The sequence below is a fragment of the Oxyura jamaicensis genome, chromosome 6 (genome assembly GCF_011077185.1).
Source record: "Oxyura jamaicensis isolate SHBP4307 breed ruddy duck chromosome 6, BPBGC_Ojam_1.0, whole genome shotgun sequence".
NCBI classification, from domain to species: domain Eukaryota; kingdom Metazoa; phylum Chordata; class Aves; order Anseriformes; family Anatidae; genus Oxyura; species Oxyura jamaicensis.
Window position 1 is genome coordinate 21,648,839 of NC_048898.1, and position 26,155 is coordinate 21,674,993.

The window sequence follows — 26,155 nt, forward strand, 5'->3', positions numbered from 1 at the left end:
GCATTTTGTTCCACCTGATTTTGTGTTTGTAAAGAGTACAAGAAAGCCTCATCTCTGTAGTTCATAGAAGGTGCATAAAGATTTATGTCCTTTGCTCTTTCCAGTGGACTCATGGCTCTCCCTACTGGTTTTGATAACAGCCTGCAAAGATCCTTCTGTACTTCATCTCTGCTAAATTAACACAGGAGAGCTCTAATTACCGCAGTCAACAACTGCATAAATTAGAGTATACGTATATATCTTTATAGTGCTCCTTTAGTAATCTAAACCATACTTGGTGGCTATGAAACCAGTTTATTCTTAAAGAATTTGTCTTCTTTTCCTTAGTACAATTCTATACACTGGTGTTACATTAAGTAAATGCTGCTCCATACCATTTTCGGAGAGCATACTCCTGAAATGATAAGTAAACATAATTCAGAGATATCAGTAGCAACAGAAAGGTGACTTACTCTATTTTACACATTATAATAATTTGATTCTGGTTTTTGTGTACAAAATTCCAAGGTGGGGAAAAAGCTAGAAAGTATTAGAAAGGTAGCAGGTGGCATCAGCCTGAAGTCACCAAAAAATCACCAGTTCTTTCATCAGAGGCAAACAGATTACCAACTCAAATAATTTTCATCAGCATTATGTCATTAATCAGATTTCTGAGACTGAGGAGCAACTAGCATTATGAATGGCAAGGATCAGTTCCTCATGACTGAGATGATAGCTGCAATTCTTCACAATATAATCACTGACCCAACAAGAGTAATGTTACTTTTGACTCTGGTTTGGTAAGGAGGACAGTCCATGTAAAATAGAAAGTCATAACTTTTGATACAGCAATCATGAACTGGTTTATCTGAGATGAAAGGGAAATTTACTTATCTATGATTAGGCCTCAGACTTCCAAAGGACAGACTTTTGAAATAATAATAAAAAATAATAAAGTAACTGGAGAGAAACTATTAAAGTACATGTACTGGAATACAGGATAACCTCAATAGTATAATCAATTGCATATAGAGGCAATTTAAAACCCAAATAAGAAAACTGGGAGACAGGTAGAGTGAATAAATAGCCTAATCTTAAATCATGAATAAGAATTCAATTTTTAAAAATATCAAAGAAGTAGAGATCCTATAATAACCAGAAAAGGTTAACAACAATCCAGAAATTGATTATGATTACCAAAAATTAACTTACTCTTTGCAAATCTGCTAAAACAAGGGATGTTAGTATATTAAGAAAATCTTACTACAAATAAGTAGCGAAGAAAGAGTAGATATTATACATAGCCTAAATATACCTCATTACTACTATGTCTGTCTGTTCAGTAATGGTGGTCTTTTGGATTACATGCATTTATGGGAAAAGCATACATTAGATTCCAGAAATGATCTTTCTTCCTAAGACCACCTACAGGATGACTTGTAAACTGCAGAACTAGTTAAAATCCTTAAAATACCTGGGCAGCTAGAGACCTTCTAGGCTAGTCCCAGTCAAAAAAAAAAAATAGTATATTTATTTTTTTCCTGTTTATGTAGTACCATGTTAGATATATACTAAAATTAATAAATAATTTTCCTTGACTAGAAAATCCATGATCTTTTTATATGCTTACATGATACATCTTCATTAAAAGCTTTTTGATCTTTTCCTCCATTTGCAATTTCCCAACATTTTTTCTATTTTTCTTTCTTTCAAAACTCACTTAGTAACTGCATCAAAACAAGTGAGGTAAGGCTAACAGGTCTACCAGAATCACTGTTTTTTCCACTGACGTGCACATAACATCCATAAAGAAGAATGTAGAAAGAAATGAAGACCCTGAGGCTAACTGCATTTATTCTAAAACACTGTAAGCTAATAATAGGAAGGATAGAAGGGAGTGGAGTGAGATGTTACTGGTGTTCTGCAGAAATCATCCTGTGACTATTCAGTGCTTTCACTAATGATTCTGGCTCAGAAATGTAAACACATGAAATAAAATCTGGTAATAACAAAATCAAGAACTGGTCAATATTAAGAGAACCATAGAATCATAGAACCATGTCAGTTGGCAAAGACCTTCAAGATCATCAAGTCCAACCATCAACCTGACCTACCAAGTCCCATCATTAAACCATATATTAGTGCCACATTTGCACCTTTTAAATACCTTCAGGGATGGGAACTCCACCCCTTCTCTGGGGTTCCAAACCTTTTCCAATGCTTGAGCAACCCCTCTGTGAAAAAAATCCTTCCTAATGTCCAATATAAACTTCCCCTGGTACAACTTGATTGTTTCCTCCTGTCCAAGAAGTCACTTTGTACAAGAGGTGAACGCTCTTGATGATGAGAAGTCTAGTAATTTCATTAAATAATATTATTCAAAGTGAAAAGTGTAACAACCACCTGAGAATTACAATTAAGAAGGGTATCATTCAAATTTCAGCTATTAACCAGAGCCACAGAGGAAAACAATACAGAAAGGCCTGAGCCTATACCTGCTAGGAAATGAAAACTAGCCCCATATTGAGGAAAAGATAAATATTTACCTAGGATGCACAAAAAGACTAGATGCAAGAAAACACAGTGTTAGTGATAATATACAGGGAACTAATGAGACTTTGGATCTGCACACTCAGAAAACATCTGCAAACACTGGGACAGGGACTGAGTTAGGTTACTAGAATGAGCAGGGATACATAAATCTTTACAAAAGGAAACTGCAATGCTGAGGTTTGTTCAGCCTGGAATCTCCCAGGCTTTTCGTGGGCATACATGCACTTTTCTGACATCTCTACAAGCAAAGGATATGGATATAGACTGCCATACTCATTCCTGATCTTCAGAGGAAAGCAATAATACAACCAAACACAGTCACAGAACAAATGCTGTACACTCACTGTGAGTTATTTCTGTTATCATCACAAGACTGAAATTCTGTATTTAACTTCTAATTGTTTTTTAAGATGCAGTTTGGAAGATTAATGAATGGAATTTTTAGATGTTTTCTTGAGACAGTAGGGACTTGAACAGTTTCTAATGAGGTTACTCCTAGTGTCTAGAAGCACCTTTCATTTAATAAGGTGGCTTCAGCAGTTTGAATTAAACATACCTTCTATGATAGTCTGATTTCATAGTCACAGTCACGTTCAGTGTGCACCACAAAAGGAAACCCAGCAAACCACAAGGGTGAGTTGGGCTTGCCAAGTTTTGGAAATGTCTGAGTAAAAGAGGGGTGGTCTCCACCCATTCATCAACTTGCTATCAAGACTTTTCCTATAATCTGTTCTCATTTGTTTACATCAAAAATTTGGCATAGTTACTCTCATTAACATGGTCAGCAAGGCATGCCAGATTTTGCCTTTTACCCAGTGTCATCTTGACCTCATGGCAGGTCTTTCTAGAAACAGAAGATTTCCCCGTTTTTCCAAAGAAATGCCAATGCTGACCAGAGAGGAAGAAATAAAGTATGACATTTATAACATATTATGACACAGTACAGGACTGTTTTCCCATTCAGGAATGAAGGTAAATGTAGATAAAAATACAAAGCCCTCCTGGGTCTGGCCTTTTAAACCAGGATCCTGTCAATGCATCCTGTTGAGACAAGTGTATAACAAAATATTTTTTCCTCCATTTATTTTTTCAGCCTCCAAATATTTGAGACCTAATATTTGACCTCAACAAGAAAGGGCTTCTATAAATTCAGTAACCTTGCAGAGATTTTTATTTTATAAGGTCCGTAATCCCTTGAATTCATGTAAAAATTTTAACAGCATCCTGCAGCAAAATGTTCCATGTTCCACAGCTTTGTCTTTTGTTAAAATAAAATCAAAATAAATCCCCCCTCCCTGCACTTGCCTCACAGTATTTTCTGTACTGTGAGAGATGATGAAAAATTGGTTGCTGTTTGTCTCTGTATGTTATTCAGAATTTTAGTCTTGTATCATACTTCTTTTCCTCTCAGTTTTCCTTTTCCCATCCAGGAAATTTGCAACCAACTTATTTATTCCTAGTACTTCCCTGTACTGTGCCACAGCTGTCACCATTTTTTTTTTTTTCTATGAACCTTTTGTAGTTTTGGTCATCTTTTTGAGCTGAGCATACTGGAATTGCCCATGTTATTCAAAATGTAGGTTCTTGGCTTTTGTGTAGTAGAATGCATGTTCTCTGATTTGTTCTCACGTCCTTTAATAATACGGCCTAATTATTATTATTTTTTTTAAGTGATACTAAGTATTGAGCAGATGTACTGAGGACATGGCATTGTCCAACTTGGCCATTGCACATTTTATCCCTTCCTCCAAGTCATCTGACTCTCTCTAAAACTGAACATCCTGGGTATTATCATAATCTTATTTTTTCTGATTGCTCCTTCTATAATAGCCTGAAAATCTATTGATCACACGTGTTCTCTGACATGCTTATGGATATGCAAATTGATTGCATGTTCTGGTGCAGTTGTATGTGATAGACTAGTGACTTAGAAAGCACCGTGACAAAAAATACAATACCTTAAATGGACAGTCTAAATTTGATATTTCTGAAGCAATCAGAACTATCCTGATGTTCCAGATTTAATTGATACTTTACACTTTTTTTTTTTTCTGTTTACTTACACTCGTCTGTAATACTTTTTAAGTTAGGAACAAAAATATATATATAAAATTCTAATTGATCTTTAATGGATAGAAAGAGCAATGTATCCATTTTCTAATCAGTGTAAGTCTCAACTTTGTGAATTATCATTTTTATGTTTGACCTTTATTTGTTTCCAAGACATGCAAACACAAATGTCACATTCAGTCTCTTTACAATGTGAAAATGAAATATGTTCAATTTAATTCATTGGAGTTCTGATAGATTTACATTTACAAATAGAAATAGCAACCTCAAAATATCAAGTAATTGCAATCATGGGCTCAGTAGAGACTCTTTGTTTTTATAGGAAGACTTTATGAAATTAATTTTGATATAATGAAAGTTTATTGCCAACTGTACTCAGGTAAGCCATGTAACAGTATGGACTTCTGTTTAAAACAAGAATGGTATTATACTCACAACTTATGAAGACTGTTAAGTCCAACAAACATTTCTGGTGTTAGGCAACCAATTCTATTATTTGAGAGATCCCTGAAATAAAAAAAATAATAATAATAATGGTGAAACATTAGTTCTGTGTTATTTGTATATATATCCACATAACCACATAGAGCCTAAGGAATTAGAGAGACAAGTGAGAAGTAAAACCTTTTTCAGTAGTATAATTGAGTTAAATAGCTTTCACAACTTTAAATAAATGTTATTAAGCAATATTCCACAATTAAACATACCATACTCCAATTTATACTAATTGCATTAAAATGTGATTTTATGTAACAAATAAATAAATAATCTTCAAAATAAAGAATTTTCCTTATCAAATTTACTTGCACTTGTTTGTTTACCAATGATAAATGTTATGTATTCTGCATTTTATTGTATGCAACATTCAACCAAGATTGACATTTTTACTGTTTACTAATGCCTCAAATTATAGACAGCATCATTTCTTGCTAAGAAATCACATAAACCAGGGGGCAATTATATCACGTTGTGATAACAATGGAAATATTGCCCTTGGAGTATTCTGAAATAACGTTTAATTTTCAAATGCTTGATATTCAACTTTGACTCTAGCATTCCTTCTTATGAAGTATTGTTTTTATATAACTTCTGTTATGTAAGGATTTTAAGTGATTATATATCTTTAAAAATGTTAAAATTTATCTGAACATTCTGAATATATTTTTGTTAAAGAACCAGTGGTAGTCTTCTAAGTCCTTTGTTGCATTGTGCAGATTCCCTATTTTTCTATTGCTACATGAGAACACAAAAATCAAAACAGGAGAATAAAGATAAATCCAGTTGGTGCTTTCATGGAGACATACAATCAGCTAGAATGAAACGGCAATTTCTTCAGAATTCACTACAAAGGCTTCTACCATCAGACAAAGAGCACACTGTTGTGCAATTAAATGATGAAACATTGCATTAGAATGGAAATATTTCTTAAATGCTAATCAGGGACATTAAGTAGACAACAGCTGAAGAAAATAATCTGGATAACAATATAGTGCATTAATTGCATATTAGCAGTTATTCTTTAAATTTTCCTAATGAAAGCTACATAGAAGACCTAAACATGCACTTAAGGCAAACACATATATATTCATATTTATCTTTCTATTAGAAGAGGTAAACAGTAAACAAGAACCCACCCAGAATTCTCAGTTGGGTAATGCTTTATTTTGGCCTAAGCAAAGTTTGAACACATACAGAAGAAAATGCATCACAGTGTGCAGCATATTTTGGGTAGGAAGAGTAAATTTCACCTACACTAATCAAAACAAGTACATATTTCTCAACACGTGACACAGCAAAATAGTATTTTTAACAAAGCAAAAGGCTATGTACATATCCTCTTCTCAAAGCCTTTTTCAGTGTTATTTTCACAGCAACATGTACGTGACTGAAGTCTCTATATTGTAAAACCTGCTTTTTAAAGAAAAAAAGAGTGCTTCCAGCAGGATAATACGTATTATATTAGGTATAATTCAATTCATAATGTACAAAACTGGTGTTCCTTTTCAGGAGAAAGACATTCAACTTAATAATGTTGACTTGTAAAATTGATGCTAGAGAAACCAAAACTCTCCCCTGTTGAATAACCAAGTGTTGTAATTCTAGTGCTTCATAAATTTTCAATTTTCATTAATTTTGTGTGTACCTTTTTACGTAAACCCTTGAAATAATTCAGTTTTTCATTGAAATATAAGAGTTCTCCAAATTATTCACAGAGAATATTTTGATGTTGACAGCATGCAGTTTATCTGCCTGACTTGCCATAGTTGTATCTCCTGCAATTGCCCATTTTACATCAAATTTTACTTTTCAAGGAATCATTTATATTTTATATGTGAAATTAGAGGATATGAATGTAAAGTACAGTCATAATGATTGTATTCAGCATTCAGCAAGAGTTTACACTGTTTATTGCTTTTGCTCAATTGTCTGCTACTCTGCACAATGGAGTGCAGATTTTTTTATTTAACCATGAAACTATAGCGATTTTTATGAAATGCAACAATCTACTAATTAAGTAACTCACTGTCTCTCAGCTGCTCCCAGTGTTACTTGCTCATACCAGAAACAATGTTGTGTTTTTTTTGTAGTTGTTGTTGTTATTTTGCTTTTTCTTTTTAGATTTAGCATGAGACATCACAACATAGCCATTCCTTGTTTGCTGAAGAGAAATTTAATCTCACTTTTCCCAAAGCCCAATGACTTCACCTTCTTGAACTTCGGTAGCTGACCTAAGGCTTCACCTGTGCAGTCTTCAAATGTGCAACCCAGGACTTGTACAGGTTTCACGATTTTCCCACCAGAGGTCAGGGTTGTGTTATTAGAGTATACGGCCAAAGCAATAATTAGAGCTCATTTTGATCACTTCATTTTGTTGTTATCCCTATGTACAGAGTCAGCAAGAAAGTTTCAACTTTATCTTTTTGATGGCATTAAAAAAAAAAAAAAAAAGCATACAGTCTGACTTCATATGCATCATGTCTTCGTAATCAAACGCTAAAACTCACTGCTAGGTGTGTGATCAGAGCTGGAAATCTTTTATTTACATCACGTAATTCAAGAATTTAACCTCAGAGCAAAAAAGCAGAATGATCCGTAAATCTGTTTTTCTGTAGATTTGCACTACTCCTCATTTAAATCTTAGCATTCCTCTAAAATAATGTTTTCTCACAGATCTCTTCATACGTGAGACATGATGGCTAGGCAGACCTCTGGCATGTACTGCCAGCCTGCTTAGCAAGTACATGGCCATTTGCATGCAGTCATTTGGAAAACTATAAAAAAGTGGGTTCTTCTCACCTCTACTAAAAAAAAGGTTTGTTTTAATTCTGCTAATTAGGTTTGTTTATAGATGTACTCTTTACGATATTTTTTGAAGAGAAAGCATATTTAAATGGGGAAAAAGGGGGAAAAAAGAAGGGAAAGAAGAAAAAAAACCATGGTTAATGTAAAAAGTATTCTACATATGTAAATACATAATGTAAAAACTATTCTACAGCCAGCGTCCTTATGTTATTAATATGCTTGTTGGCATATTTGAGTTGCCCAAGGATAGAAATGTTGATACAAATGCAACTTTCAGAATAATTCAAATGGAATTAATACTTACAGGCGCTTCAGCTCTGAAAGTCCATTGAAGGCCCCTGGCTCAATTGTGCTAATCAAATTATTCTTCAGATCTCTAGAAAGACAAAATAGGAGGAGCAATTAATTATCACTTTACCTACTTTACTACTGCTGTACATACCAAGTGAGAAATGTAATGCAGTTCTAACCTTTGTCTTTCATTAAAAAAAAAAAAAAAAAAAAAAAACTTGAAATAATAACACCAAAAGCATTACATCATTTGCAGTTTATGAAAACATATTTTTTCTAAATAAGTAAAGATTAGGTGCTAAAAAATGTGTTTTTAATTATTCTCCTATTTGTAATTTTCAAAACAAGCTTACCAGCCACTCTTGCCCAAGGGAAAAATGTTTTAATCAATGAGTGAATAAAATAGTCGGCAAAACAAGGGACTTTTAGTTTGCTTACTCATTGTGCTATGCACTTAACACTTAATAAATTTCACATTTTCACCTAATGTAGGCAAAGCAGCTGGCACATGAGACATAAACAGATAGGTCAACTTTCTGTCCTGAAATACAAGCAGTTTCTCATATTTGGCAGATAGGTGCTTCATTTTGTACTTGGTGACAATCCAGAGGATCAGTTGTTGTGCAGATAAAGAATATTTCACTGGCATTAGCAATCTCATCTGCTCTTGGCACAGTGCTTGGGGCCATGACACTGCTCTCAATTCAGTCCCCGCAGAGATTTACTACTGAATTGTCTCAAGACTTTTCATGATGTGAACTCTGAGGAAATGCCTTCAGTGCAATTAGATAAACAGGCCTAGGAGATGAACACTGTAAATTCTTATAGAGTCAGTGTTCATCTTCTGACAATTTACAATTCATAGGGAATGACTGGTGTGCAATAATATCAGTGTTGTTTCTCTGACTGGCCACTTCCAGCATATTACAGCACATATCAGCAACTGCGTGACTGCCAAAGGATGGATGTATCAGCAGCTGTATGAGTCACCTTATTTATGAATATTTACTTTATTGCAAATAAAATGCACACTGGGTGAAATTGTGGTTCCACTAGGTGTGATTACACTCAATAGGGCAAGATTTTATCACAAATATTTAGCTTACACTAAGATAAATTTTAATTTGAAAGTCCAATTAGTTCCTAATAATATATATATATATATTATCATTTTTGCAATTTTGAATATAGTTCAAAAACTTCTGCATCAGATCCATTTTGTTTTAGTGGTGATGCTGATGAGTGATATGTCTCTAGGAGAGATCTCAGACTCTTAAAGGTCAAATTCAGCTTTCGGCTTGAATCATGTAAAACTCAAACCCCTTAAGAAGGTGAAAAGGCATTCAGATTACTTATGTACAAGTTCTGTCTTGCCTGTAAGAAATGCAGGGCCATCAAAAAGCACAGCTGACAGAAATCGAGTATGTGCTGCATCTGATCAGCTAAATATTTAAAACTTAAATGGAACAATATGTTGTGCTTTGAGTCTTTCTAAAACATAAGCACTGCAGACCATACATGTTTACTTATTAACAGTGTCTGTGATTAAGTACTTAAAATGAAGTAACAAGAATTCATAAAGCTACAAAACAATTTAGGAAACTTTATAGCCATGCCTCTCCTAAAAACAGTGGTTGTTTCTTACTGTTTTTACCTTGATGTTTTAATTATCTTAGCTTGTTTGATATTCCAAAATTCCTTCTATTTCAGTTGCTGTTTTTATTAATAAATCGTTATTCATTAATTACGCAATGCCAATAAAATATGCTAATATGAACACAAGTACAATGAATGTTGTAAGAAAATATTAAAAATGCAATATTACACTTTTCAAATACTGATGTAACAAATAATGATGCATGAACATGTGCATATATACATATATATCTACAAATGTATACATATTTTAAGTATATGCAGTACATAGCATAGGTAAGCACTATTTACATGAGCCACAACAACACTGGATACTAAGCCAGTAGAAAGCAGAAAACCCAGAAGTGTTTCCTTTTCCCTGTTACTAGTGGGGCTGGGAAAAATCCCATAAAATTTCCCAGAGTGTCAAGCAAAGAACACTATGAGCCAGATGCAGCGACAGAAAAGATGGCACTTGGGAGGGGAAAGGAAAAGGAAATCAGCTGTTCAGGGCACAGATAAATGTGAAAGGAGCAAATGCTTAGGAAGGACCTTGATGGTGAGCTGCACACTCTATGACAATTTGACACATAGGTCCAAGCTCTTTTCTTTCTCCTGGAAATCAATAAGTACACAACGGCAACAGCACAGATGACAAGCCTAGTGCTTGCACTGGTTCTTATGAATAGTCTGGCAAAGACCACAACCACCCCACAGACAACAGAGTGGAAAGAGGGACCACAGCCATCCTCCTGTCATCCACTCTGCCCTACTCCCTAATCCAGGCAAAGCAGTTTTCTTTCTTGCTTTGTCTCCTCCCGCTGGATTTGGATGAAAGTGACAGTTGCTGATTTAATCAGAAGTGAAACACAGTTTTGTTATCACAAAAACACTCTAAACATTGAAGAAACTTTGGGTTTTGTTGTTGTTTTGATGTTGCGGTCATTTTCCTGTTGGCTCCTTTGTACCAGCAGCAGCTACTAAATTATCTTCCTTCTGATTTTATATGGTCTACAAATTGTGATCATTCCTTCAAACATCTAACTCAGAATTTTTCACACCTGCTCCTAAACAAAAGGCTTGTACAAAACTTTTGCAGTCTCTTCTCCATACAGAGTCCAATCAGCTTGCAAAGACAAGTTTTTATTGATGTGAGTGTATGTGAGTGTATTTTCCTTTGATGATTTAGGATTATTCACTGTGTGAGCCAAAACAGTTTTTTTTTTTTTTTTTTTTTTTTTTAACAAATCTTCAAATATTCATACTGAATCATCTGGTCTACTCTCATCCTGTTCAGACCAAACATCAATGCTTAGCCTTCTCTAGGCAGCCCTACTGACAATATCCTCAAAAATGAAATACAGACCCTTTTCCTTATGCAGTATGCTAAAGCAGGTCAGAGAAGTCAAAAATACTTCTTTGGTTTGTAGAAAAGAGCCACATGGAAAAGAAGGAAAGGACACTGTTCTCATTATCTGAACTTCTGTATTCTTGGAACTCAAAATACAAACAAACCAAAATAAAACAAAACAAAAAAAATGACAACAGCCTGATACCATAGACCTTTTGGATCTGTGCTACTTTATTTCATGCTTCACACTGGGATCCATCTGAAAAACTACTTAGAGGCATAGTTCAGAGTAAATATCCACATTTCAGGCAGGGGAAACTGACAATTTTAGTCTTTACAGCAATTACACACATTGTCTATTAACCGCTAGCTCATCTAAATGCTCTGCAAGCTGTAATTAGATGGAGTGAATTAGATCTCTTATAGCCAACACGGTCAAAAACACACAACAAACATAAAGGAATCAGTACAAGTGGCAGACTGTTGGCAGGTAAGTTTTAATGCCAGTCAAAACAACCACATAGACAAAAGGTCTTCCATTTACTGAATTGTTCTATGTTCCAGTTTATGGAAACTCTGCTCTGTTTCTCCATAACTGTAACCGCAAAGGAAAAAACAGCCTAATCTTAAACTATCTTCTACAGGAATAAAAATGTATCATTTAATGTTAGTAGAAGCAAGACTATTTCAAGGAAAGGTGTTCATCAGTTGCACTGTCCCAAACAAGGACAGCTGGACTCCATATTTTGGAAATTACACTTAAATTACCTAGGTCATTCCAAAAAGAGGGTATTCTAAGATATCTCTAAGGATATTCTCAGAAAATTGTAGATGATTACAGGTGTAGTAATTGTGTACCTGCAATCTTGGCACTTTCTTAGTAATTAGTATTATTCTATAACGTTTCCATATACTTCTGGCCTAACAAAATAGGTGTTTCTTTCCTTGTCATCCTTAGAGGACTAAAATGTGACTAAAATATATAAATAAAATGTTCACAACTGTTACTTACTCTACTTATTTCTACATTAGGAGAAGGTTTTTCTTTCCTCTCACTTAAATTTTTTACATAATTACTTTTATTAACATATTATAATTACCATCTTATATTTTCTAATTTAGGAAATAATTTGTTGCGTTGAAGCAATGAGTATCAAATTTCACTTAGCTAAATAAAGCAACCAGGGTAAATTTGGTTGAATGTTTACATTTTTTCCCCAAGAGCTACTGCTGAGGTTTGGCAAAACGTCATGATCCAAGGCATGCCAAGCAGCAGCCCAGTCTGGGCCACACACAGGCACACATGCGTACATTCCATGCAAGTGATTTTATTGTCAACCAAAAGTAAAAGAAAAAAGAAAGAACCCCAGTATCATAACATTGAATCATCACAGTATGACCCAGTTAAAGCCTAAAAAGAAAGCTTTTATAACTAACAGTTACGGTTTTACATCATTTCTGATGGAGCGTTCTAACTTAAAAGTATCTATTCTGAATCTGAATGACGTGTTATTAGTGGTGTGGCATGACCCAAAATCTAGTGGCGTGACCTGAAAATAAATCAAAACCAAGTGCCTTTTACAATTACAGATAGATGGAAGCTACATGAAGTTAGCTATAGTCAAAACAACTGCAATATTTATATCAAGGCTGCACAGCTACAGAAACAAACAAACAAACAAACAAACAACAACAAAAAAAAAACCTACAATATTGAAGTATATTCCCCCTAATTTTCTTAGTTGCCAGAGGTATTTTCTGTATGGTACCCTGATCTCACCTAAACTTGACTAGAAAAAGAACACAGAATGGACCTTGTTATCATTATTAAAAATCTCAATGGTTATATTAAGTTAATAAAGGAGAGTTTCCTTTTCTCTTCAAGTCTGAACTTACAAATATTATACTAACCATTAGGCCCTGTCTTCCTACATGTATGTAGATAATTTGTATGTATATGCAAATAATGCCCCCACAGGTAAAAGTACTGAGAATTCTTTTACTAACAATATCGTAAGTCTTTTACTACTACGATCACAAGCTGCTGGGAGTTTATCATCTTACGCATTAATCTTTGAACTGACTTTTACTTACTAACGACATTTAAGAGGAATTACCTCAACAAAAGCAACTGATTAAGGAGGGGAAATCTGTGTTTGAAATACTCACTTCCTGATGGCTTAGCTGAGATGTAGGTGAAACAAGAGGAAGAGGCTACTAAAGGGGCTTTACAGGAACATTTCATAGCTACTCCTGGCCTCTCAGCTATCAGACATCTTCTGTAGCCAAATCCCTGATTATCTTAATGTGTTCTTGAGATTCTTGATGCTTCAAGTTCACGGTCTGCACTTATACAACATATAGTGGGAAAAATATTAAAACATATTCAGTGCATTTACAAAAGAAACATTTTTTTCTTATATCGCATCCTGATAGCTTAACCATTTTGTACCATAGTCTATGCCTTCAGACACTGCAAGCTCTTCCCCCAACTTACAATATATATATATACTGTAGATATTTTCAATACATATTCATAACAAGAATGTTCAACTAATTCCAGTACTTCGTTCAAATTCCTGACATCGATACATCTTTCATAAAAAATTATAGGTTGTACCAAGAGGACATCTGTGTTTAGAAAGCTGTCATTATGGTGCTGCAAACTTTCCAAAAAAGCTCTGAGAAGAGCAATCAGTTGTTGAGCAGATGCCAAATACCAATGAAATATGACTGACTTTCCACATTTTGCATACTACTATGAAACAACAACAGCAAAAATATAAGGTCACATCTTCCACTTCTTTCTCATGCTAAATACTCCAGCTAAACTAAATGGTACTTTTGCCCAAGAAATGAATGCAGACCCAGGACACAAAAGAGTCTCTTTTAAAACATCATTATGATCACGGTGGTGGGAAAGAGGCACAGCCAATGATGAAAGACCACATTTAGCACATACCCTTCAGTCACAATAGTGACACTCTGACAGCCTGGATATTATCAAAAATTATTTTCATCTCCATTGTTGGCAACTGCATTGTTGGTATTACAATGCAGACCAAGAAACAGGCAGGTATCACCATCAAAAACTAAAGCACACAATGCTCCTACAGAAGTCCAGAGCTCTTGTTTTGTTTGCTGTTTTTGTTTTGTTTTGTTTTGTTCTGTCTTTATGAAGACAGTGGATTTTAATCTACTTTCCAGAATCTGAAAAAAATATGGTTGTGTTGCAGTTGTTTCAAGATACAAGTATTTTGTTTGTTTAACGAGGTAATACCCTCCTTGATGATGTATCCTCAATTTTCTTTTTTAATCCAAGCCATTACTGGTTGGATTACCTAGAACAATACTCCCTAAGGACTGGACAACAACACCAGCAACAAAACTGCTGGCTGCTCAAGGTACTAGTGAATAGTGAATTACTGGAAATTTCAGACCAGTCCCTTAGGATGGCAACAATGACATACAGAGCAACTGAACAGTCATAACTTTTTTTTTTTTTTTTAATTTAATGATGATGACTCATTCACATCAAATGTGCTGTGGTAATTTGGCATTTACTCGTTATTTAGGAACAAGCCTAAAAATGTTAAACAAAATGTCAATAATGGCAGCTGAAACAAAGCAGAGATATAGACTTCACAGCAGTTTTCTTGCTCAAAGTGGCCCACAGAATGTTATTATGTATTTCATTTTAATAACCACAGAGCAAGAATATAAAGCTGAGAGCATTCAAACCAAGGGAGCAGTACGTCAAAGATGGAAAAGTAAGTAAAAGGCATAGTAAAGCAGGATAGATTGTCAGTGTAAATTTTTTGTTTATATATTTTTCTATATGTAGATATTTGAAAACTACATTTTAAAGGATTAATTTATCTAGTATAAACCCTAGTTTCATTCTAAATATATCAGAATCTGGGATGAGGATGCAAAGAATTTTGTCAAGTACATTTAGTTTAATATTTTGTTACTGATAATTCAAAATGAAATGCAATTTCTAACAAAAAAAAAATCATTTAAGATTTCCAGATTGTTTTCCCCCATCTGTTTCCAAGCAGAGCAAATTCAGATCAATATTCAAATTCCCAACATATACAACTGTTTGTATATATTTTTCCTTTTCCTGGAAAACACAAGAACCAGAGATATGTGGACTGTGAGCTAGTTCCACAGGACTAAAGCCAGACTGGAAGGTCAGAAGGAATAGTTGCCAAGGGAAGTAGGCACAAAAAGTGAGTTCAGTCTCCACCGTGTTGCAGGCAGCTCTGTGGGGCCAGCAGAAAATCCCTGAGTGCTGACAAATATAACCTGTCATGCAGATTTGGCATGACATTGATTACGATAGGAAAGCTTGTGCCTGTTCATAACTACATCCCTGGGACAATTTTAAAAGCTTTGTCAGCATCTGGTGTAGCACTGCTTTCAGCAGTCTTCTCCACCTCTCCACCACACTGTCCCCTCCTGTATCTGCTTGCCACAGCCAGCGCGGGAGAAGCCCAGCAGGCTGCAGAGCCCAGCCAGCTCTGTGGAGATGTGAGAAGCACATCTCCTTTGGTGGCTGAAAAGAGCCAGAGGCTTCCTTAATTTCCACACCCACTGGGACTCCTCTGCATGTTCATGCCTAGAAGGCAGTTCAGTGTCGGCTAACTATTGGCAGACAGAGAGAAGAAAATAATTTCTGAGTAGAATACCAACCTGTGAGAAAAGTGTTTGCTAAGAATGTAAATAAGTGGGAAAGAAAAGTATTCTCAACAGTTTTTCCTTTTTTTCTTTCTTTAAATGAACTGCGTAGACCAAATGCAATGTAAAACAGATACTGAGAAAGTGAATGAAAAGGTAAAAAGTACTTTCTGCTGGGACAGGTTTAAACTCCAGTGGAGGAATTGTTATTTCATGTTCAATGGCTGCATTTATTCGCAAATTTCCAGCAATGTGTATTCAATGTTCTCAGGTCAAATTTCAAACTGTGGACTCACTGCTTAACAGCACAATTGCACTTTTAAAAATTACATATTGGAAAATTATTCAGTATTTTCAGAAATGCATTTGAATTCATTTTATTTAGGAAGATGTGCATTTTTACTCTGATAATTTAGTATAATGAAAATGTGGTTTGGAAGCTAAGGGAACAATAAAATATACAAACTATTTTATCATGGAGGAATTTTGGCTTTGTTTTGTTTTTAGAGGAAAAGTTTGATTATCTCTTTCTGTTCCTGAACCAATATAGACTTGAAAGAACATAAGCAATTCTTCACTGAATTTCAATTTGAACTTCAGAGACATATTTTCTTCCATGGCTTAAAATAAGTAAAGGAAATACAAGTACCTGCAGATGACCTGTATATCAGCTTAGAGTAGTATTGAGCTAAAAATAAGGTAGGATACTACTCATGTAAATCAATAAAATAAAGAGCATCTTTCCTACAATGTTTTTTATTGTAATGACCTGATAACACAGAAATAGAAAACTTCAGAAAATAGGTTGATTCAATTATAAAATGTCAAGAAAAGACTCCATCTTTCTGCCTGCTTACTATTAATGTATAATGTAATTGCATTAGTAGAGTAAGAATTTAAATGAAAATATCACAGAGAACATAGTCACTGTTTATGTATACAATCTTGGAGGAGCTGGGAGAACTCTGCAATAGGCACCTCCAGGAACGAGTATGCTCAAAACAGCTATTCCTACTTACTGGGCAATCCCTCTACTGGGGCAATGCCCAGACACATCCCACCTAGATCAGGGAGCCTTTTCCAGAAAAGGCAAGCAAACAGACAAACAAAGAAAAACATTCAAACAAAATGACCAATTCAGCTATTGTTAGAAGGAACATGACTTACACAGAAATCCTGAAAATTTACAACTGTTCAATAGTAAAATAAGACTTTGTTTAATGCATAATATAGGAGAACTGTCTACAAACAGTTTAGCTCTGAGGAATTAAATCTTGGTGAAAGACTTGTTTAGGAATCCTTCTCCAGAAGTCTCTGTTGATATAAAAGCCATAAACTGTGGCTTTGGTAAAAATTAAGAGAAATTTAAACAAGTTAAAAAACAACCGTGTGTGCCAATAAGAAGGCATAAAGAATTGTCTTCTCCTAACAAGGGCTAATGATTATCCTCTTCAACTACTCTGAAGAAAAAAGGACGACACAGGAAAGGAAGCAAGAAAAATGGATAGGGAGAAATAGAATATTGTTGGTGATAATTACTGTTGAATGATGATATATGTTTGCTCAGTTAGATGTCAATTCCTTTTTGCCATCCTTCTCACTGCATATAATAATAAAACTTCTTTTCCTAGCATGCTATTTTATACCATCCTCCATGGCATCGCTTCTCCTACATGCTTCTTATCACCTCTTTCCCTGTCCCTCAGAGACAATGCCTTGTTTCCACAGTCTTCCTGCACTGGGTCAGGGGCCCAATATTCTGTCCCACAAATAGTTAATTTTATTTGTTCAAACCTTGTCCAGGCATGAAAGGGGCAGAAAATCTGACAGGTGCTCTGGGACGCCACAATCAGATTTCTCTGCTCCCTGCCTAGCCAGCTGTGCCATGCTGGTTTGCTAACAGGTTATTTTGTTTTCAGTTAGTTCTGGAAGTGGATTAAGGATTGCATTTCAAAATATAGCACATGCGCTATACTGAGAACAAAAACATATTTCTTGATCAGCAGCAGACATCTCACTTTAAAGCCCAGAATCATGCCTTTATGTGATAAATCCTACAACTATTTCCCTACAAATAAACAAACACAGTTAATGTGTTTCAGTGCTGCTAGTGCTGTAAGTTTTCAGGAAGAAACTTCGGTGGCAGCAAAGGTGCTTTATGGTGGCTATTTTAACACATGTATCTATAAATCTGTGCTTGAGACATCTTCTTTAAGGATGACAGCATCTGACACAAATCATGTGTTAACTTAATGACAACACTATATAAAACGTCAGATGAGTATATCATACAGCTGAGATGGCTGACTGCACATCAGGCTAACTGGACTATTTGTGGTCCTAATGGGAAACAGGAGCCTAGATACTCATAAATTCAATTAAGTGAACTCCTGAAATACATTTAAACTTCAGTTGTTACATAAACTTAAACCAAACAAAAACAACAAAAAACACCACAGTGAACATACGATCCATTATTTAAACAGCTCTATGAACTAACTTAATAAGTTAGTTTACTTTATGTTCCTGTCATTTCTAACTACTAACACTGAATGTTATATAGATCACATCATGTAATTTTTCTGTTGTGCAATGCCCTTATAAATCTATTCATGACTGTGCTATAGCACATATAATCTTCGTATACAAGATTGTATACAAATACAGTTTGTTCAACTGTACAAGCAATAAATTATTATTTACACATTATTGAAATTACGACACAAGAACAATTGCCCAGGCAAAACTCCCCCAGAACAATGGCATTTTTATACTCCCACATTTTCAGAGGTGCATAAAAAGAGTTTTTCATAATAATAACTGTTCCATCTAAGAAACATATCTAAATTATCGCTACCCTAGAATAGTAGCAATATTATTGTAATATTATTGTCTAATAGAGTTACAGCTGAACTAGTATGGTATTTAATTGTATAGGTGCCTAGCACAGACTTATCACCTGGGAAGGATTCTTTTCATTCTTGACATCAGCGGTTATGTGAAAATGATGACCTTTTGACATACTTATGGTTGTCTAAAACAACTCTCTCACTCTTTCTCTATTTTAATCAGTGGTGATTTTCCTAAATCTATTTCCCTTCGTTTACACTGCTATCCATTGAATTTCAAACAGACATTCCTCAGTTTTGTCTTGTTCTGCACATTTTGTCTTCATGCAACAGTTGTAATCATTGTAAAGATTTTTTTTTCCATCAAAATATTTCCCTTTGTATTATATATAATAAAAATATAAATCTTCAATTCGTTCCACCAACATTGAAACATTTTATATTTTACACTTGAAAAGATACACACAGTATGTTTAGCCTTTTTAAAAAGTACTGAGTCCAGTACTGATTCACAAAAGAAATCACAGGACTAGACTATGATTTTTAATCAAAAATTTAAAAAGTTTTGTAATATTTTTATGAAGTAAAATAAATGATTGAATTGTGGATTATGACCATCACTTGCAAGTATCGTTCTAACTAAACAGAAACAGAATAATCGTGAACTTTTCTGTAGTCCTGCTATGAGCTGTTTAGATACGAGGATAATTAATGGACTATAAACAAGACATTTTTGCCTTTATATAGTCATTTATATGAGAGCATGAAGATAACATTTGCACCAGTAAACTATATTGGTATGGTGAACTCTGCCAAGTATTTCAATTACATGCTACATACAATTTTCTATGATTATTTAAGTACTGATGAAGTAATTTTAAACCATATATTCAAAGTACCTCCTGCATCTCTTCATGAAGAGAAGCTTTCACAGATGAGGCTTTCCTAAATTGGACTATGAGTATTTTTTCAAAGTCACAGACAGTATAACCAACAGAAAAACATTCATCTGTGGATAACTTAGAAAGCACTGTGATTATTATTAATTTATGTTGATTTAATTACAAAATTATATTCGTTATTGAAAAAATATTTACAGTTTAGTATGCAATTCGCACTCCTGTACTGGACTTCTGCAAAAGCACCTCTCCTCAGTGACTACTTCTCTTATCAAAAAACAAAACCTGACCCTGCTGTGTTTCTCTTCATATTGAAAAACATTACAATATTTCTTCCTTTAGGAGAGATTTATTAAAGGAAAAACAATGCCGTTTCAAAGTACCATTTCCTTTTTTAACTTTCCATTTTTCCAAGCTAGCTCATACCTTCTTGGCTGAAACCCTACCAACAACTCTGTCATTCATGCTGATTAAGTAATTTTATGTAATTGTTAACTAAAGCTCATTCTGTCTGTGAAATAGCAGAATCTGACCTTTTTAACAAGAGATGAATCTCTGTAGTAGATGTTCTAACATGAAACTGGTTTATCAGGGAGCAAATCATTATTTATGCCCCAAAGTTTGATACCAAATTTCCAATTCATTTTTTTTTTCCTGAGAAAGGCCTGAAAATAGCTCAACAGATTAGCAACAGCTGCCAGAGAACTCAATAAATATTGCATATGTTGCTCTTTGGAGGCTTGATTCTTCCTTTTGTAGGTTATTTTTACTTAGCCAATATTAAGACTTAAATCTCTTATATTTTTACCAGCAGTATCAGTAAAGAATTCAGGGACACAGCCAGTCAAATCATGTAAGACACAAACTGCAGTACAAACATTACTGAAATAAGAAGCAGAACCTGATAATTCTATCTTCCATCAATTGTCTTGAATGACTGAAATCATGCTGAACACTTTCAAATACTCAAAGCATATCAAACTCAGAAAGAGTAATATACACTGGCCACCAGAAGCATGATGGTAAAAGTACTGGCCCAAGTCCAAAAAAGCACTTAGGCCATCTGAAGCCAAACTGCAGTGGAATATAGGTACTAAGTCCCAGAGAGCAGGTCACAGCCCCCTCTTCACCTCCCACATGGCTGCATGGCTGCTACAGATACCTTAGAGTTCACTTTTCAACTTCCCCATGCTCAGAGATGGAGTTGGTCTCAAATAAGAGCTTTTTTTTAGGATTTGCAGTTGGGACATGCACACACTAAGGGCCAGCCAGGTTAATGGGATGTACTCAGCATGGCCACAGACACAAAACACAGCACAGCATCCCAGAGCACTACAAAAGGATGAGATGGTGTTGCTATCCATCTTTTCTACAACAGCCTAGTGATTAGAGCTCGGGAAATGGAAGACATCATTTCAGTGCAGTCCTTGCCCAAAAGCGAGGCATAGCTACCTTTAAGATGCACAGGAGATGAAGAAGCAGAGAAAAGCCTCTGTTCCCCAGAACATTATTTCTGTGTATTATCAAATTAATGGTTATAGCAAAACCCATTTTCTCCTTGCTGATGAAATACCCTTGGCACTTGACTGCTTCTGTTCTCTTCTTCTTGGTCCCATTAATTTTAAACACTCGACTACATATTGGCAAAACTCCACTTCAGCCAGACCCACATCCCAGTTAAAGCCTTTCTCTCAGAGGTAGCAAATGCATGCTGCTCTCAGGCTGAACATGAGGCTTTCTCTTCCCAAGCAGATACTCTAGCCAGCAGGCTGGTAAAGAGCACAAGTGCCCTTTACTTTCTCTTATGACCAGGTTTCAAAAGAAAACATTGAGTCAGTTATGCCTATAAAAAGGAGCAACTTCAGATGTATTCGGTTGCAAATCCCAGTCCCACAAAGGCTTCATTAGAAGCCTGAGTTATTAGGGTTACACAGGAAGAAAATAATGTCAGGACTCAGTATTTTTGTAAGCTACCGAGTATCTTTTTAGGCCCTTTGCATGATGGCAGGATGGATGCTCATTTTTAGACACCCATTCGCTGCACGAAGAGATTAGGTCTCCAAAGAATATATGAGAATTACCCTTCAAAAGCTATATATCGGCGCTCTATGCACAGTAGTGCTGAGAGCCCCTAACTCCACTATATCTTGCTACTGGTGAGAACCTTAGTGGGTTCCTCAGCTACCAAGCTGCTAACTTTCCTGTTTAAGGGTTGTATGTATTATTTACTACCCATTTGGCTGTGATTTAGCTTGTTTTTAGCTGTTTTCAGATGGCTTCAAAATAGGCCAGGACCAGAACCAACTTTGTCTTCAAACCAGTAAGCAAAAACCAAACAAGACAGTAGTAGCAAACCAGAGCTGAGAGCATAATTAATGTGACACACGCTCACTTCCAATATGTAGAACTAAGGTATGTGCTCGGGACTGCAGCTCAAATGTCTAAGAAACAATGGCACAGTGAAATATCCCTATGAAATGCTGCAGGCAAGACTTTGAAAACAAATCATTCTTCTAAATTTCAAAAAAGACATGCGGCATAAAGCTAAATATGATTTTGCATTTCCTTTTCCAGTTAGACTATTTTAAAAAGAATTAATTCTGGAGAACAGTGTCTTCCTGTGGAACAATAAGCACTATGCATATATTCCATCCTTATCCCTTCCCTTCTGCTGATAAGTGGTGGGAAAGGGCAACTCAGAAAATATGTCATCCCCTATCTGTCTCTCACTCAGCACACACTAACCCAATTCTCCAAAATCTCATCACAGTGTTGTAGCTCATTAAATTCAGCTGAAGGATGAGAACTGAGCTACACAACTAAATGTGCACAGTTTGTGTTTACCAGCAAGAACAGTGTATGCAGTGTTGCTTACAATATACCCCATAATAAGGAAGCATTCTTGTTGGCAGCTTTGACAATTTATCTATTCATATCAAAGTGAAACATAGGCTGCTTTAAAACTGTTGCTCCTTGTCCTAATGGGAAAAGAAGAATATTAAAAACTGTCACAGTGAAATCTCTGTTACCATCAAAAGGTCGTTGATTCAAGAGACAAACAACCTAGTGTTAATGATTTAACAAAACATTTTTCAGAGATTACATGCTCATCCATCAATATATATTTTTCACATCAAGAAAATAAAGATAATTTCATTCTAAAATGCAATTATGAAGAACTTATGTGCAAATCAAATACAATACTTCAGTAATTATGCTTTTACCTAAAGAAATTAATTATAAACACAAATATAAGAAAAGTTTGCTATCGCTTGGAAGTTAGGCTCATTAACTAGAAAACTGACCTAAAAAGAAAACAAAATTGTAGTGGAGTTTGTTCAACAGACACTTCATTTGAATAGAACTGTATGCAGGCACACATTCAGGCCTCACTTTTTCACTTCTTTTCCTCTTTTTTAAGCACATACGTTCATGAGAAAGGAAAACTAAGAGGTTGATCCTGACTTGATGAAAGTAAGTGTAGAAAGAACTTCCTGACAAGCAGTATATAAACTGAAATGAACGTCAGACATTATTTCAACAATTTTAAATTTAAGAGAAATGAGACTACCATAGTAAGCAAAATAGTGGGGAAAAAAAAAAAAAAAGCTATAATGGAAATGTCGTTACACAGACTTCAAAAATACCTTAGTCAAAATCTAAAAGTTAAAATCCAGCAACACTCATCATCATCAAATGTATGTTTTACTTGCAACTGTATACGTATTTTTCCATAATTACAACACACTTGTTTATATATATATATATATATATATATAAAAAGCTGCTATTTAAACAAAAAAGTGTCAATAATGTTGACAGGTGAGGTGAGTTTGTTTGTTTGTTTGTTTGTTCTGTTTTTCTTATTGAAGATCTCACTCTTATTTTGAGTAGAAGTACTTATAAATAGACATACTAACTTTGAGTCTGTATAATGTATGGGTGACTGATCCAAAACAACATCATATAAAAGGTATAAATTTAAAATAATTCCCTGACACACTACCTACACATGTAACGTGCAAAATTATGTAATTCAAGAGAGGTAATTTCCATAAACCAGTAGATTCTGAACAGGGCGTGAATTTCAGTAGAGGATTTAAACTCTTTCTCTTGGCAAGATATTAAAAACAATCTATTTTAACCTGTGATTTATTTTCCACTTCTGTAATTTAATTGCATCTTCAGTGTGTGAGTTCTTTTCAGGAGGTATAATACTGCAGTTCATCCAGAACTGGAACATTTTGTCAACATTTAGATTAAGTTGTTACTCTTGATTTACTAACCATTTGGGGTAGTGCTAGTCTTTTACAACTTAACCATCCAAAATCACAGGGCTAGACATGAGTAATGAAAACATTCTGCTATATTGATAAATCTGTCCTTTACATACAAATACAATACAGAAGATGATATCCAGAACTTCAGCATTTGTATTGATAAGATTTAAACTGGAAGTATTCTTGTACTTTGTGTACTTTTGGCTCAAGGACTAGTTTCCAGGAACAAGAACAACAAAAATATTTTATATTTATCTCACAGGAGTCTCCAGAAGGTCCCAGTCAGGGCAGGAGCTCTTTCATGCTTTGCAAACACTTTTTTTTTTTTTCCCCCCACATTCTGGATATATATGTATATATACACATATACACATAAGGATATATATATATATAAAATGACTGGATATAAGCTCACCCATATATAATCATTTGCAGGATCAACTCACTGACCTCTGAAAGACCACAATGAAGTCAAAGAAATTCTTGTCCTATAACTATTTGAAATACACCAGAAATACAAAGTAGCAGCTGAAAGAAAACTTAAATAGAACAAGATTTAAACAATCAAAAACTACCCAGATTGCTCTTGAAGAAGGAATGTTCATTTTAGGCTAGTTCTGTAAACAGTGAAAATTTGGCTGGGTGCAGACTCTTCATGATACTGACTCAACAAAAAATTTCTTCCCAACCAATCTGCTTATTCTTTCTTAGGTAATATATTTATGATACCAGTACTTAAGGATCTGTACAAGATTTATAGGCTACCACAGCATGAACTCTTGCCAGCAAAGTCTTAATTACTTTCAGAGAAAATGAGGAATGTGATGATCATGTTTATTGTTATAACCTTCTTTCCTTTGAACTAATCAAACATGGCTTAAATGATTCACTGGGAAGACAAAATATTCATAAAAGCTCTATAAGACAGTAATTATTGGAGGAAGTATCAGAAATTTGCAGCTTTCCCAGCAGCAGAAAGCCTGTCCCATTTATTTATTTATTTATTTATTGGGGGGGGGGGGGGGGGGCGGGGGGAACACTGCCCTGGTATAGATCGACATTTCTAGCATTTATAAATGTCTGCAGTGTCACACAGAAAACAGATATCTACTGTATAGTGTATTAAGATTCTTAGTCCAGCTGGTCCATTTTTTATAAAGTCCATTTCCAAAAATACAAAGCATTTTTAATGGATTTCAATGGCCTCTTTCTTCTTTTACATAAAATCACTCAGAAGAAGGATGTTTTCTTAAAAACAATCTGCTATCCAGGTCCACCCTCCCAGGCACGTCCCTTGGAGCCATTCCCAAACTATCCCCAAAGCACCAGCGTTTCAGCAACTGGAATGACAACTTCTTTTTAATTGTTTGAGATCCTGCAGGCTTCTATCTGAGAACAAAGCGTGCACATAAAGCACATTCTATGGCCATGATTCAAGTCCTTTTGAAAATAAATTATATACTGAAACAATGCTACGTTATATAAAGCAGTCTATCTGACACTGGATGCTCAGCATTACAGCAAATCATAGTCAAGTTCATTTCCCACCCATATATTTGGACATACAAGACATGCAATAAAATTTACATAAAGTAACTTTTTCATTATGTGAACGCTAAAGCATTTGATTTATGAATTTGAATTAGGAATTATGAAGAGACTTGACTATGAAGAAGAAAAGATGAAGCCTGTTTAGTAATGGACAAATAAAATAATGAATCCAACATAAAAGTCTATTTGATAGTTGGTAGTGATACATTTTAATACTACAAGAACAAAGGAGTATCTAATGAAGTTCAAAAGCAATGCATTTAAAGCTGTCAAAGGAAGTACTTTAACACAATATGTAATTAACCTCTACAGTTTCATTACTGAAACGTATCATTGAGGTCAAGAGCTTAGAAGGATTCACAAAAAAAGAATGAGGAATTACATGCCTAATGACAACATTCACATAGACATCAGACAGGTTTTCTCAGGACACAGCATAAAACAAGGAAGTTTCTTTTATGGAATAGTTATTCTTTATCAAATCTTCAAGAAAGGAAATTAATTTTAGGATACATTTGAGCCAAAATCCTGACTCAACAATACGGGTAATGGAGCCACCAGCTTTAGTGAAATAAGATGCTCATCCCTGGCATTGGCCAGAGATATAATATTGGAAAAATTACATAAAAAATCTGATTTAGGGCATGATGACTTGAATTCTTCTAAATAAACCAGTAAAAGCCATAATGTAAATGCATTCAGAGCAATTTA

At 34.8% G+C, this 26,155-nt stretch overlaps 1 protein-coding gene across 3 annotated transcripts in view; it reads right to left on the reverse strand.

Annotated features, from left to right (window-relative positions):
• Positions 1-26,155, reverse strand: part of ADGRA1 (adhesion G protein-coupled receptor A1) — a 270,862-nt gene that overhangs the window by 166,680 nt on the left and 78,027 nt on the right. For 2 of the 3 annotated variants that reach the window (XM_035330799.1, XM_035330800.1), the window contains exons 3-4: positions 8,210-8,281; positions 5,038-5,109 (exon numbers count right to left, since the gene is read on the reverse strand). In XM_035330799.1, coding sequence (XP_035186690.1) covers positions 5,038-5,109; positions 8,210-8,281 — 144 coding nt within the window. Of the gene's footprint in view, positions 1-5,037; positions 5,110-8,209; positions 8,282-17,251; positions 17,290-26,155 lie in introns of those variants that run through there. The other variant, XM_035330801.1, reaches the window with a different exon arrangement.